We start from the raw sequence: 15,598 nt of genomic DNA, 5'->3' as shown, positions 1-15,598 counted from the left end.
ACAAGCTCTGTGAAGAAGAACAATGACAGACAATGTAACTTGTTAGCCGCCCTTCGTTTCTTGCTGCCATGTGTAAGCGTAGAGTTGGTACAAGGACAATAACTACACATTGTAGAACCAATTCTCGTACCAACCCTTACGCTTATACATGGACCGCACACCAATGAAGATCAATCAACGCAACGAACACACCCACAAACCATTGATTTACCTCTTCCCCAAGTCTGTACCAACATATCATGAAACTAGAGTTGCAAAATCAACCATACAACCACCAGATCTAAGCTACTGTTGGTAGGGTTTAATTGTAGTCAGAACGGTTTGGCAGGTAGACGAGGAAGACGATATGTCGGTGAGGCGGTGGTAGATGACCTGTAGCGGTGAAGGTCCACGGGCCGGGGAAGATGGGGTGGCTAAAATGGTGGTCGATGAAGAAGTGTCCCTGGACGGAGTGCTCACATAGGAAAAATTGCGATGCGATATTTGGCGGTGAGGCGGAGTGGTTTAAATAGAGGATGCGAATCGGTGGGAGGTGACCGAATTCTTCCCGCGAGCTCCCACCTCCCCTCTCTCGCACGAGCTCGACGCAATATTTCGCCAGCGAGCACGCAAAGAGGTAGCCTCGTCAGAAACGGCCGATTCAAACGTACCTCCCCGTGTAGATTCTAGGCTCCTTCAAACAAGGTATGATGCAGGACCAAAGGGGCGATTTGATACAAAAAAAGACTTTGCGAGGAAGAGAAATGCCCCGAGAGAGGCTCCACCATGTACGAGTTGGGATTTGGGATTGGGCAAGAAGATGTAACCCGAATCGTAGGCTGACACGTAACGCCCGTGGCTGCGGCAGATCTCACGATCGCCGCAACCGAAAGCACGGCGCGCGCGCACATCAGATCACATCCGCATCCAGCGTCTCCACCGGTGGACGGAGCGGCGGCCGGCTGGAGCAGCAGATCACAGCTCACTGTCTGTCACTCGCCGAAACCAGCAAAAAACCACAGCAGAGGAACACACAACACACGCACTCTCACCCGCACAGCTCCGTCCCATCGCAGCCGTCCGAATCTCCAACGGCCGCGCGCCAGCCCTCGACTCGCCTCACCCCACTCCCACACTCTCTTCCTTCCTCCCTCCTCCCGTATAACCCCCAGCAGCCGCCGCCGCTCCTCCCCCTCTCTCTTCCTCCTCGCCCATTTTTCTGCGGGAAGCGCGACGCCACACGCCCAAACCCTCCTCCCCCTCCCCCTACCCCTACCAAAACCCTCCTCCTACCATGGCCGCGCCGCCTCCTCCGCCCGCCGCCGCCGCCGCCGCCGCAGGACCCACGCCGCCCGCGCAAGTGGTAAGCCCGCCATCCCACTCTCTCCCTCCCGATCCGTCCCTCCCCGACCTGCCTGGATCTGCGCTGACTCCGCCCGCGCCCGCCGTACGCACGGTCCCCCCTCTTCTCCTCTCCTCCACAGGTCGGCAACGCCTTCGTCACGCAGTACTACAACATCCTGCACCAGTCCCCGGAGCTCGTCTTCCGCTTCTACCAGGAGGCCAGCCACATCGGCCGCCCCGCCACCGCCGGCGCCGACCTCGACACCGTCACCACCATGGAGGTACGTAAACCCCACCCCCCCACCCCCCTCTCACCCCCCTCGCCCCAGATCTGGCCCTCCGCGCCCGCCCGCCTCCAACATTTCTCACCCGCTCCCCCTCCCCTCCACGCCCCAGGCCATCAACGAGAAGATCACGTCCATGGACATCGCGCGGGCCGAGATCAAGGGCGTCGACGCGCAGGACTCGCTCTGCGGCGGCGTCACCGTGCTCGTCACGGGACACCTCACCGGCAAGGACGACGTCTGCCGCGAGTTCGTGCAGTCCTTCTTCCTCGCGCCGCAGGAGAAGGGCTACTTCGTGCTCAACGACATACTGCGCTACGTCGGACAGGGGGAGCCCGCAGCCGCCACCACCCCGGCGCTGCCGCCTCAGCAGACGGCGCCGGAGTTCGAAGCCGCGGCTGCGCCTGCTGCTGCAGTTCTGCCCAACGGCACCGTTGACGCGCCTGCAGAGACTGCCACTCGCGACCTGGGTGCGTTGCCTTCTCGCATCTTACTTTCCTGTGAACCATCCCTTTGTTAACTCTCGCATAATAATACTCCGTCTGCAGATGCGCAGCCGCAGCCAGAGCCGGATCTGACCGAGCCCGCGCCTCACGAGGAGGAGGATCCCAAGGAGGAGGTGTACAACCCACCCAATGAAGTCGAGGTGCCAGTTGTCGAGGAGATACCGGTGGCTGAGGTCATAGATGAGGTGCCAAACAATGTGGTGCCAGCCTCCGTGCCGGTTTCCGCTCCCCCTGTACCGCAGGAGGAGGCCCCTAAGAAGTCCTACGCGTCGATTGTACGTTTTGGGAACCTCTTATTTTCATCTACAATGCTCGAAATCACATTTATGTCTGATATTTTAACCTGTGCATATTTTAATCGACATGGTTAACCAATAGATAGATAATTTATGGAGGTTTAATAAATGTTCTAAAATCTGGAGGGTTTATGTTCACATGATGCTTCTGACTTCTCACTTTCAGGGTTATTGTTGCATAAACTGATTATGAAATGCTGATACTAATGTTAACAGGGGTTCTTCTTTGTATTTTACTTTTCACGGGGAACATGAGTGAAAATATGTAGTATCTTATGTTACTTTATGATTGTCTATTGGTATAACAGTGCTGGTGCCTTTGATGGACTTTTTTTTATGCTTGTTTGTGTTGTGAATGATACTTAAATTAACTGGTCAATCTGTGTGCATGTGCTTTTACTTTTTTGAGACTGTCAGTAACTCAGTATTATTGCATTCTCCTTGTGTTCCAGGTCAAAGTCATGAAGGCAGTCCTACCACCAAATTCCGCTGTTCCTTACAGGCCTGCTCCACCGAAACCCGAGAAGCAAGCTCCTCCTGCTCCAGCTCCAGTCGTTGATGCTCCAGCTTTCAGTCCCAACCCTGAGAGCAGCACCATTCAGGATCCAGAAGGTACTATCTAAATCCAAGACTGAATTCTAAACCTTATGATTCCATTATCCTCTGCCTGAAATGATTCATGATCTTCTCTATAGTTGATGCTCTTGCGGTATACGTAAAGAATCTGCCCTTGCACGCCACACCCAGCCAATTAGAAGAAGCGTTCAAGACATTTGGCACTATTAAACCTGACGGGATCCAAGTTAGAAGCCACAAGGTGCGTTTTCTTTGCTCAACATATGATTTCTGTAAACCAAACTCTGAACACCTGTTCTTACGTTTCCATTTCAAATCGCAGATTCAGGGATTCTGTTACGGCTTTATCGAGTTTGAGGATGCAAGCTCAGTTCAAAGCGCACTAGCGGTAATTTTTAGTCCAGCTATTAAATCATTTGATTGTTCTCTGTTATTGAAGGACCCGTGCCATTTTTTCTTCTATTTACAAATTACAAATGGCTTGTCAGTTGTCACTGAGTCAGTTCATTTCATGATAGTTGCATCATGTTTGAAGCTGAAGGCTTCGTTTTGAGGGATGTAGATGTGTGTGGAATCGTATAATCAATTAATCATGTGCATAGCTTAATTATTTTTTCTTTCTGTGAGTTCCCTTGATGCTCTGATATTTGGATTTCGTTTTAACCAAGCAACTAAAAGCAAAGCAAGTTCATTGTGTTCATATACTTGCCGCCTAGATTTCTTGTCTAAAGGATGATGGAAAGTGCAGAGCAGCAGGGATGTTTTCATTTATTTCCTTCCTTTCATTATATGAGGAAGGATGGATGCATAGAGTTATAGGCTAGTGATATTTCTTTTATCACATTTTTGTTATTCCCCTTATAAATAAAAAGTAGTGCTACAGTTTAACAAGAGAATCTGGGGTCTGGAGATATTCAAACGTTATTCTCAGCCCCCTAACGCATGCATGCCCATACTATCTGTAGAGAAGGTTCTTCAATGCTCTCTGATTCCATTTACAAGGTTCTTGATGAATTTATCTTGTTTTAGTTTTCTTGGTTTGATAGTTAGTTTTAGTCGCATGACTACTGACTGACATTTAATTTGTAGCTTCCACTTGTTGTTTACTTGTCTTACTCTCTTTATCCTGGATTGTTTGTTTTGCTTCTGCATTTTAATCTTCATGAATTAACCTCTACTACAGCCCAAATCAATTTGATAAGCTCCACACTAACTTTTGCTTCTTGATCTCATTAATCTGTTACTCTGAAGGCTTCTCCTGTGACGATAGATGACCGGCCATGTCACGTCGAAGAAAAAAGAACCCCTGGTTCACGTGGTATGTTCTAAAACTTAAACACTGAACCTTATCCTTGTTTTAACCTTCTGACGGTAGGAAACGCTCCTACTGTCTTTTCATTTCATAGAACACCCAAGGTACAGCTTACATAATTACATAGGGACAAATGGTGTACCTCAGCACCTAAAAGACTAGAGGTTTAGAAAGTGTTCAGGAAAGAGTTAATAAAAGGGTGAAGCGTATCTTTAGTCCTATGAATTAGGAGCAAGAAATCTGACTTTAGCCTAGCCATCCAGGAGTTTCTATCTGGCTGTATGCCCTGAAAAAGGAAGTTATTTCGTTCCATCACCCCTACCCTGCCATTTCTATAGCATTCCTGGCCTTTTGTACATATTATTACTCTACAAGTTTTGGGTCTTGTTGCAGATATGTTTCTAAGTTTTCTATCTGAAGGTGAAAATGACAGTGAATAATGATCAATCCATGAACTGTAATGTACTCCCTCCGCCCCGTAATATAAGATGTTATTACAACATATTAAGCCTATCTATATGTTGTAATAACATCTTATACATGACGGAGGGAGGTAGCTTATATTCGAAGTTTCATCGTTTGACTAGTGAAATGGTTCATATTTTGGCCAACACACAGTACTATTAACGCTGTTATCTGTGCCAATTTTTTAACATTACTCCGGTCTACCACCTGCTGTTTTGCTCTTCCATGTTTTTGTGCATTGCTGACTAATTACATTTCTGTGATGGACATGATGCACAGATATGAAGTTAAATCATTTTTGACATGTTTTTTTAAACATTACTCTGGTCTGCCACCTGCTGTTTTGCTCTTCCATGTTTTTGTTCATTGCTGACCAATTACATTTCTGTGATGGACATGATGCACAGATATGAAGTTAAATCATTTTTTGACATACACATATAGATTAACTCTGATTCTGTTACTTAAACAACAATTTCGCTTGTAATTTATGGAACTGTGTATGATACAATTCATGGCACAATTTCTACTGTATGCCTTGGAAAATGATGCGTGTCTGCCACATCTCTTTCTCATCAGTTGATGATACATGTGTTTTTTTTCTGGTTTCAGGCAGTAGCAGAGGAAGGTTTCCACCGGGTAGAGGTGGTAACTTCCGAGGTGAAGGGATGAGAGGCCGTGGTAGTTACACTGGCGGGAGAGGCTACGGAAGGGGTGATTTCAACTATCGATCTGAATACGGAGGCAGAGGCGGGGGTAGAGGTGGCTCAGCTCGTGGAGGTGGCGAAGTTGGCTACCAGCGGGTCGATCACTCCAGCACCGGTGGTCGTGGTGGTGCTCGGGCAGCTGCGAAGTGAGTTTGTTAGCTATGCGTTGGTAGAAGTTTGCTATTTCATTGTTGTTGGACTTACTAAGATTCACAAAAAGAGTGTATCGTGAGCTGGGTCATAAATTGATGCTCTCCTTGTTTTGTGGCAAGGAAAGCAGTGGTGATATTGGTTACTAATTGTAGAACATTACGTCTATTCAGATGGAAGTCGTAGTAAGTTTTGGCATTTTTTTGAGCTGGCGACGTGTTCTACTTTCCGTACCATATTTTTTGTTCTACTTTCTGTACCATAGTGAAACTAGTGCGCTCACTGCTTTTTGCCAAGAAAAAAAAGTACTCGGCTGATTACATCGTATAATCATGACCAGGTGAGTAATTTGGCAGGTATGTACAGTAGTATTTTACTGCTTAGGTTGATTTGCTGTGTCGATAGGCACTTTTTTTGTTGGCTGTTGTGTACCACTTGTTTCGAGTTACAGAAATTAGAGCGCCAACGGCTCAAAACTCACGGTTCGGGTATTTGACAATTTTTGGCGCCCACGTCACCACCGGATTGGATGAAAGTTTGGCGTTCTCCAACTAGACGCCCGACGATCGGCGTATTTGACTTTATTTTCATAAATAAACTTACATTTCGGCGTATTTGACAAATTTTGGCTAATATTTAGCCTATTTTCACAAATAAATGTTATAGTCGGCATATTTGGCAAATTTTGGCCAATATTTGGCCTATTTTCATAAATAAAGGTTATAGTTCAACAAAATAAGCAAATAATTTAAAAGTTCTGAAACAAATCAAATAGAAACTAGTTGATATTGCCTCAAAGCTTTGATGCATTGTGAAGTCTCGAATCTTCTGACGCATAGCATGAACGAAGCTCACGATGCCAGCACCTGATGATTAGGCTGTGCAAGAGGATCCTGGATACTTTTGCTCATTCTCAATAATCATGTTGTGTAAGCGCACACAACAGTTAATCACCTCCCACATCTGATGTTTGGACCAAGTCATAGCGAAGAATCGAACTACAACAAATCTCTACTGGAGGATACCAAATACACGCTCGACGTCCTTTCGGTAATCTTCTTGCTCCTTGACAAACTCCGCATGCTTCGGGAGGACGGGGGCTTGAGATAGTCTTCACAAAAGTTGCCCACTTTAAATAGATACCGTCTGCAAGATAGTATCCCTTGTTATAGTGCCGACCATTGATCACAAAGTCAACCGGCGGAGTATGACCCTCAACAAGTAGTTTGGTGGGAGGAGGGACGGCGGAATATAGGCAACCAGCCGACGGATTAGCGAGGGGTGGTGCCGACGGCGACGGCGAGAGAGCTACGAGGGGGAGGGGGATTTGCGGCGAGAAAGTGGTGGGGTTTGCGTGTTTTCTCGCCGACAGAGTGGGCTAGTCTCCGCTTTTCTCTCGTCCGGACTCCCCGAAGGCAGCTGGGAGGTCAGGGGTGGCCTGGGCTTTACGGATTGATTTAGGCCTTTTTTCGGAGAAAAACGAGCTGGACCGAATAAGGCCGTACGAGAAAAAAGGATGCCGGGAGCCTCCTCGTCGACGGCTGGAGGTGCTCTTAGTCAAGGAAGCTGCTTGATCCGGAAACCAGTCGACTGTATCAGCGTTTATGTTTCGTGCTTTGAATTGTGCTGTATCAATAGCTGTTAACTCCTGAATTTGCTTCATCCTATTGCAAGAGAGATGCCCGATGTTCAGCAGGTTTTTTAATTTACAGGTCAATGCTCGTATGTTGTCCCGATCAAGAAAACAATCATCCCAGAAATATAATTGCGAGCATATTCTTGACAGCATAACTACAATTTTGCTAATTTACATCTATAATCGATATATTTATGCAACGCTCACACGGTCACACCTCTGAAGACTCTAAACACAAGCTGAAGAAAAACGAACATCATCAGAAGAAAACAAGCGCACAAGTGACTAGTCTGCATTTCTCGGACACAGATTTGGTGCACATGGGCACCAGTGATCTCGTTTTTTAAAAAAATTAAAAATTATAGTTTTGAGCTGTAAAAAATTCTGGAAAAAAATGCATACATAGTCAATGATGTATCCCACAAACGGGCAAAAAATCAATTTCAAATACTTAATATTTTGAGCTACACAAAAATGACAAAATTGTAGATCTGAGTAGTCATTTTCAAATCTCCAAAACATATCAGAATTTGTCATTTTTGTCCAGGTCAAAATAAAAATAATTTTGGATTGGGATTTTCCATGATTGTGGGATGTATCATTGGTAATCTACAGAATTATTTTCATAATTTTTTATAACTTGTAAAAACAATTTTCAATTTTTTTAACTGAGCGAGAGCACTTTTCGGCATTTCTCTCTACTTTCTATGGAAGTCCGTCGGTAATAGCAGCACTAACGACGGTCAGCCCTCCATCTCAACGACGATCTTGCCAGTGGGGTGGCCATCGATGCTGGTCTGCCATGCCTTGCTTGCCTCGCTCAGCGGGAACCTCGAGTCGATCACCGTCTTCAGCTTGCCCTCCTCCAGCAACCCGACCAAGAACTCCAGGTCTGCCTTGTTGAGCCGCAGAAACAGGGGCACGACACTCTTCTTTGCGAATGTGACCTTGTGGAGGCCAGAGGTGAGGATGGCAGATAAGTTGGGGGTTAAGTCCACCACTTTCCCGCGGCTGCTCAGCAATGGCCTGAATGTCGACCAGCTGACGCCGACGGTGCAGTGAACCACGCCATCGTACTTCTTGCCGGAGGGGCTCTGCAGGCTAGCACCCTCTGGGGTCTTGTAGTCCATCACCTCGTCTGCACCCAAGCTCCTCACAAGATCCATGTTCCCGGCCCCGCAGGTGGCCGTGACGTGGAGGTTCGCCAGCTTCGCAAGCTGCACAGCGTACAGGCCAACGCCACCAGAGGCGGCAGTGATCAACACGTTCAAAGGCTTGCCGGTGCCATCAAACTTGGCACCAATGGATCTCAGTGACTTGAGCGCACTGCCAGCAGCAATGGGAATGCCAGCACCCTCAGCTGCAGATACCGCAGATGGCCTTTTGACAGTCATGTTTGCGGGTGCTACAACGTACTCAGCTAGTCCACCTCCATTCTGTAACAGCCAAGATAATGTTTGCATGAATGAGCTTTACTGTTAAATCCGAAAGACTCTGACATCAGCTTCTTGTGTGAAGATGGCAAACATAGAAAGATGTTGCCAGGAATGAAGTTCACTTACAAGAGAGTTTAACATGGCAACAACTTGATCTCCTGCTGCGAGATCTTTCACTCCAGGACCAACATCAACAACTTCTCCTGCGACATCGGTCACTGCACGAAAAGGAGAAGTAGAGATGAAGCTATTAGCAAGTTGTTTCATGAATCTGGCAAAGCACGGCTAGAGATGTTTTTATCCCACATGGTTGCCAGCGTGATCTACGGATTGGTCCACCAGCAACACCTTAGGCCTGCTTTGATAGCCTTTTGAGCTTTGTATCGCCTTTTTTTTTATTTTTTAATCTTTTGCTGGATCTTTGCGGCTGTGTATCCTAACTATGCAAAGGCCGGGTGTAAGCTCTAATGAATTGTATCATCATGATACAATCTTTCGAGTAATAAATCTCCCTTTATCAAAATAGTAACAAGTACATAAGAGACACCATGGATATGCGAAAAGTTCTTCCGGTACATGGGCTCCAGTGATCCCTCTATATACAATTTCTTTTTCATATTTATAAGTTTCAGAAAAATTCAAAAACAATTCTGGACTTTGTCATTGATATATCCTACAAGCAAGAAAAATCACAATGTGAAATTCTTTTTATTGTGGGCTACAGTGCTACACAAAAATGACACAATCGGATATTTTTCTTGGGAGATTTGGAAACGTGATACTAAGATTCACACTTTTGTCTTTTTGTGTAGCTTAAAATACACATTATTTCCAACTGATAGTTTGCAAGTTTGTGATATACTTCACTGGCTACATCCTGATCTTTTTCAGAATTTTTTGAAACTAAGAAATATGATTTTTGATTTTCTTTTAAAAAAGGAATCACTAGCGCACATGTGTACCAAATATCCACTCGTAAATATGTAGAAGGAAAGCTAATGTTTATGGCCATTCTATGTTGGATGGGATGGTTGGGAACAACCGCAAAATGAGAAAGCAAATTATGTGCTCTAAACTTATCTTGATACTGAAAATATATGCTCGTGTGAACCATTTAACAACGAGAAAGGAATTTATGTGCTCTAAACTTAAGCATCAGGATTGCCAGTTGGAATATGGGAGAAATTTGTTCAGATACTGACCGGCAAATAACATAATCGTATACACGGTCTGCCAATTACACATGTCAAAGAATAGCTAACACATGAGAAGCACTGACAGCTAAAACTGAATACAGACACAATCGAGTAATGTCCTATCGGTGCTATTTTGCTCTCTATATGGTAAACCGCAAACAAAATATATGATTGACACAAAATAGCTAAATTCACACGGTGACACTATGTATGAAGACAGTTACCTGGGATAAAGGGCAATCTACGAGGTAGCAGAGGCCGCATGTCCCCTTTCTGTATCTTCCAGTCAACTGGATTGACGGTTGCTGCTTGCAGTTTCAACAGTACCTCATTCTTCTTTGCTGTCGGGACGGGAACTTCCACATGCTGCATTCGAGAGATTTCAAAAGTACAAGTTTTATATAGGTTTATAGTAGGTACAGGTTCGTTTTCTTGAAAGTGGACATCTTGATGTTTACAAATTTTCTTTTCATAAAAGGAACTCCACACTTGACATATTTCTCTCCAAGCAAAAAGAGGGAAATCTTCTTAAGTGGCAAACGGCGTCAGCAACAAGACTGTGTCGCAAAAGGAAAAGGAATGCCGGGCCAACCAATTCACTGGCAAGTCAGCACTCACATAGCTGACTTTGCATCTTAATATGATTAGGATTTAGGATTGCTGACCCGGGAGTCAGGACACAGAAACTATCTCCAGTATGTTTTTCCAAGCATCTAACACCAGGCATGTGCCAACTATTTTAACTAAATTATAGTTGCCTCATATGTCAATACTTACACGATGACACGACTGAATTCATCATCTGAATGCTATTAGGATAGGAGTGTTGACTTTGGAGTTGGAACACAAAAAGTATCTACAGTGCCTTTTCAAGCATCTAACACCAGGAGTGTGCCAACTTATAATTTTTTTTAAAGGGTTCTACTTAACTAATTTCACCGGGAACCCGTCCTCCACCTGGAAGGCCTTCGCCTATGGACTCGAACTGTTGAAAAAGGGCCTAGTGTGGCGCGTAGAGAACGGTGAAAGCATTCGGATTTGGCAGATAGCTGGCTGCCCAGAATTTCGAATGGTAAGATTCTCACCCAAAGAATATCGTCGTATAAATTGAGTTTCTGAATTGCTTGATGATCAAGGAAGATGGCAGAATAGTTGATCCGTGATACCTTCTTTCTGATTGATGCCAATGCTATCCTCAAGATTAAATCATGAAGGCATGGTCATTTTTTTCTTTTTCGAAATAGAGGTCTGTAACCGGCCTCTGCATCAAAATGATGCACACAACATTTATTTATTAATTATTCACTAAAACTTACAAGAAAACACATTGAACAACCGGAAGCAACCTTCTTGGCGATAAGAGTCGCAACACCTAAGAGCATCTCTAGCCGAACTCCTATATGTTAGAGGAGTAAAAGCCTCCATATCCCTTAACTTACTATATTTGTTCCTCTAAACTTTAGTCGTTTGTAGCAAATCCCCTAAACTTAACTCCACAAAACTTATAATTGGCTCATACATTGCCGCGACGACGATGGTGCCCATCTCTCTGGCTAGCCAAATTTCTCTCTGCCTATCTTCTACATCACCCCGAACATCTCTCTCTATCTTCTACAAACAGCAGAGTTCCATCAGCTCGTTTTCGTGAATTTCTCTCTGTCTATGTTGTAAATTATACAAACAGCAGAGCTCTATCTTCTACAAACAGCAGAGCAAAAATTTCTCTCTGCCTATGTTGTAATAAATTACGAACGGCAACCAAGACACGACAAATCAACATGGGACACGGCAATTTCTTAAGAGAAACGGAACAGAGCACGTCACCGGACCTGCAGACCTCCATCTGCTCGTCCGCTCTCGCCGCCTTCACAATGTCCTTCGGACGGCCGACTCCCTCGCCCAGCATCAACACCAGCTCTGCAAGTGCAAGCAACCGAGCGCCCCCAAAAAATGAGAACAACATCAGCCCCCGCTGGGACCGGAATCGGGAGCCAGTACCACGGCCGCCTCTTCTACCTCTGCTCCTTCGCCCTCGTCATCGAGTCTACACCGCGCGTCCGCACCTCGCCTTCCAATCGAGACCGGAATCGGCCGCATCAACGCGGCCCCGACGCCGCCGTCACCGAGGCTCTTATGGAGGCGAGCAGACGGCACCTCGACCCGCAGGATTTTGCGGGCTACCAAGGCCAAGCGCGCGCCCACGCCACGGACTCACAGTACGGTGCTCGAATGCGCTCGAGAGCACGAAATCGAGCACCGCAACCTCTGTCGGCGAGAACTCGAGATTTTCCGCGCGGATTCGAGATTTTTCGGCGAGCAACTGGGCGGTCGGCGGCGGGGGCAAGGTCTCCCGGCGAGGGAGGGCCGAGGGAGGCCGGGAAAGGCAGTGGCGGCGCGATAGGTGGTCGCCGGAGTGAACGACCGCGGAAATAGGCGGCGCAGTGGCGAAGGTTTGAACGCGAGGCGGAATATTCTTGTTTAGCGGTGGTCGCGACCGAGTAAAATAAAAATAGGAGAGGAGGAGGCCAAAAAATGTCTTTGACACACAGCTGGGCATGGGCAGCTGGGCATGGGCAGCCCGGCCCGGACGACCCGGCCCGAAAATTCTGGACCAGGCCGAGTTGGGCTTACATTTCGGATCGGGCTCGGGCTTGAATTTTCAGTTTGAACGTCGGGCCGTATCGGGCTCGGGCTTGACATTTTAGGTTCGGGCTTTTTCGGGTTTGGTCCAAAACCCGGCCTGGCCCGAGTTTTGCCTAGGTGTACTCTGACCAACGGAAAAAAAACGCTATTTCACGCTAATAGCTAATAGCGGCGCTATAGCGTATTTGCGAGTTGAACGCCACGCTATGCATTCTAGGCACGCTATGACGCTACACGCGCTAAAGACGCGCTATTTCACGCTATTTGGCGCTATTCGCTATATTTTGCAGAGTAGTTTTTTAGTAGCTCATTCCATATTTTGACCCACTTGCGTATCCTAAATCCCTAATCCAGGCAACCCTAGACTAAGAAACTTAGATCGCACACTCCCCAACTCCTTGTCACCTGCTTGCCCGGCAGGCGAAGACGTGGCGGCACAGCTCCGCCCCCCTTCTCCTCTGTCAATCGGTGGTAAGCGGCCACGCCTAGCTTCACCTTCACGCCTTCACCCCGTGCCTCTGTTCCCCTCCTTCAATCCTTCTAGTTCAGGACAATGTGAATGCGAACTATGGTTTGTGATTTTGAGGCTATGTCATATCAAGTTATGGACTATGTGAACTATCTCTGGTTGATGTTTGGCTGCAAAATATCATATCCGAGATTTTATAGCTGCAAAGTGCTATATCTATTATTATATATATGCTGAAATCCTGAATTTTCTTATTTTTTGTTAAACGCTGTTTTGAAAAATAGCACGCTATAGCGTCTATAGCGTTTTTTCGAAGCTCACGCTATTTGTGTTAGCGCGCTATTTTTTTCATTGACTTTGACACATTAGCATAAGTGTTCCCTCTAATTTTAGATTTTTATTTTTTTTAAAATCTCACACTTCCGTATCTCTAAAAACTATGGTGTTAAACATATATATATATATGTTATATGTATAGTAGGAGTGTATGCAAAAAAATCCCGTTGTATTTTGGAAAATATAAAGAAGACAAATTTGTAACATTAAATTGTAGTATAATAATATTAAAGTAGTATACCTAGTGAAACAAATAACATAGTTTCACACAAATTGAGAGTTAAATGAGGAAAAAAATAACTAGTGGCCAAGTAGTTGCTAGTGATGCTTGACAAGATCTTATCGCAGGTGCAAATGCTTGTCGCTCCCCTCAATCAGCTTGTATGTCTTGAGAAATGGTTTGATCCGATTAGAATTTCTAGTGGGTTTAACACGATTGGCAACATTGTCAAATTTAAAGGGTTTAGGGTGAAATATGAAGCGCATATTAGCTCCAGCAATCGGGGAACGAATGGCGGCGGGTATGCTTCGCCGTGGCACGGTGGGGCCGGAGTGTGCGGGATCTAGGGCTGGAAGCGGAGGCAGCGCGAGGGTTCTGCACATAACCAAGCTGAATGTTCAGGTGCGGGTGAATCGCCGCTATGGGGAAAACACAAAATTGTATATCCATCATATCGAGCCGCGATGAGGGTTTGCTGCAAAAAAAATCTAGGTCCAGACTTTGTTGCCGCATCTACGTGGGTCATTTTTCGACCCGGTACCGCAAACTAGCCGTTCTTATCCAGGTTTGGCCCGGATGGGGTATCTGTTAGAGAGCCAAACCGCAAACATGTATGTGGTTAACTGCATCAAGTTTTTTCTTTGCAAAAAGTGTCGTGACGGAACAAATCCCGCATCCTCGAATACTAAAAAATAATATACCCGGAATATTCGATCATCTTCTTCCTCCGACAAACGCAGATCGGGAAGCACTCGACGGAGCTCGTGCCCCCACCCTTGCCGCCCACCGCCGCGCGCATGTGCGTGCCTGGCCGCCTGCTCCTAGCTTGTCGGTTGCTTGTTGCGTGCTAGCGTGCGTGCTAGCTAGTTGGCCGCCCCGGCTTCTCCCTAAGCTCCATCCAACTAGCTCCGTCTCACATGGACATCGCCGTAATCGGCCGAAATAGGTCAGAATCAACCACGTTTGTCATCGAAATCAACTAGAATAGGTCGATTTCGTCGGAGTACGACCTCGATTTGGCCAGACTACATGTAGCGTGGCGGAATTTCGTCGAAGTAGTACCGCTCTGGCGAGCGTTTACCAAAGTTTTGGTACACCAAATCTTTGCCGTTCACCTTAAAATTTTGGCAGAAATCCCGCATGTATAGAGTACGAGAGGATTCTTTTGGGGTTTGCGGCAAAAATATTTACCGTGTCGGACTGTTATACGGGATCTATTTGGGATCTGCCTTTTTGGGCAAACCCTGAATTTTTACGTTTTTGGTTGTTTTGTGGTACTAAAGATACTCTAAGCGTTATAGCAATTCGGCAAGGTATGCATTGGAGCAGCAAAACATAATCTTTTGCTCCACTAATGCTTGTTAGGGTTCAGCTAGAGATGTTTGAAGGAAGTGACCATGATCAGGGCCATATACCTTCACACATCTACATACATCATCTAAGATTGGGACACCTGTCCAATAAACACTGAACTCGTGCTGTATGCACACTACCCGTCATCTGCCGCGAACCCATCTCTACAACAGAGATCAAAGCATTAGCCTTGTCATGCGGGCCATGGATGCCGCCAAGGCGCCAGAGCTCCAAATCTTGAGAAAGGATTCGTGCGAGCTGACTACAATCTCCGCCGAGCGGGTGTGCCGAAGAAACGATTAATACTGAAACACTTACAAACCAATTGGCCACTGAATTGGCTGATTTACGCACCAGCTAACCAACCATACCATCCACAGCCCTAAACATACGAATGTCGCCGGTCAAAGTACCAAGCAAACTGGTCCGCTCCCCGCTCTACCGTACATAACTGCTGGCTGTGGGATGCGTATTTTACCTTGAGGCCGGCGGCGCCTTCGCCGCAGGAGTCGTACTGCAGAGCCCGCATCTTGGCCGGCGGCGTCGTTCCGGTGGTCGCCATGGAGAAAGCTTGAGAGTATCGAGGGCGGATGTGCGTGTCTTTTGCTGATGCTCTGGTTTGTTGGTTGGCTTTCTAATTCTCGATGTACACGAACCTTATATATACACACACAAAAAAGGCACTGGCGC

The 15,598-nt window shown here is 46.3% G+C and overlaps 2 protein-coding genes across 3 annotated transcripts; one reads left to right on the top strand and one right to left on the bottom strand.

Moving 5' to 3' along the window:
* Window positions 1–1,179: 1,179 nt before the first annotated feature.
* Window positions 1,180–5,826, top strand: LOC127334291 (nuclear transport factor 2). The gene is made up of 9 exons (XM_051360710.2): window positions 1,180–1,342; window positions 1,464–1,604; window positions 1,720–2,077; window positions 2,156–2,388; window positions 2,862–3,021; window positions 3,105–3,226; window positions 3,308–3,373; window positions 4,237–4,303; window positions 5,375–5,826. The coding sequence occupies exons 1-9, from the start codon at window positions 1,274–1,276 to the stop codon at window positions 5,617–5,619; spliced, it is 1,461 nt and encodes a 486-aa protein (XP_051216670.1). The 5' UTR covers window positions 1,180–1,273; the 3' UTR covers window positions 5,620–5,826.
* Window positions 5,827–7,358: 1,532 nt separating this feature from the next.
* On the bottom strand, window positions 7,359–15,598 carry LOC127334294 (chloroplast envelope quinone oxidoreductase homolog). Of its 2 annotated transcripts, none has more exons than XM_051360712.2 (4): window positions 15,387–15,598; window positions 10,112–10,253; window positions 8,818–8,909; window positions 7,359–8,691 (listed from the first exon to the last, which is right to left on the bottom strand). In XM_051360712.2, exons 1-4 carry the CDS (start codon window positions 15,468–15,470, stop codon window positions 7,999–8,001), a joined length of 1,011 nt encoding a protein of 336 aa, XP_051216672.1. In that variant the 5' UTR covers window positions 15,471–15,598; the 3' UTR covers window positions 7,359–7,998. The 2 variants fall into 2 exon arrangements, with proteins under 2 accessions (XP_051216672.1, XP_051216673.1); XM_051360713.2 differs by lacking the exon at window positions 15,387–15,598 and adding an exon at window positions 11,717–12,392.

The sequence above is a fragment of the Lolium perenne genome, chromosome 2, assembly GCF_019359855.2.
Source record: "Lolium perenne isolate Kyuss_39 chromosome 2, Kyuss_2.0, whole genome shotgun sequence".
In the NCBI taxonomy this organism is placed as follows: Eukaryota; Viridiplantae; Streptophyta; class Magnoliopsida; order Poales; family Poaceae; genus Lolium; species Lolium perenne.
Note: the sequence above shows the minus strand (reverse complement) of the source record. Positions and strands in the feature narration are given on the sequence as shown.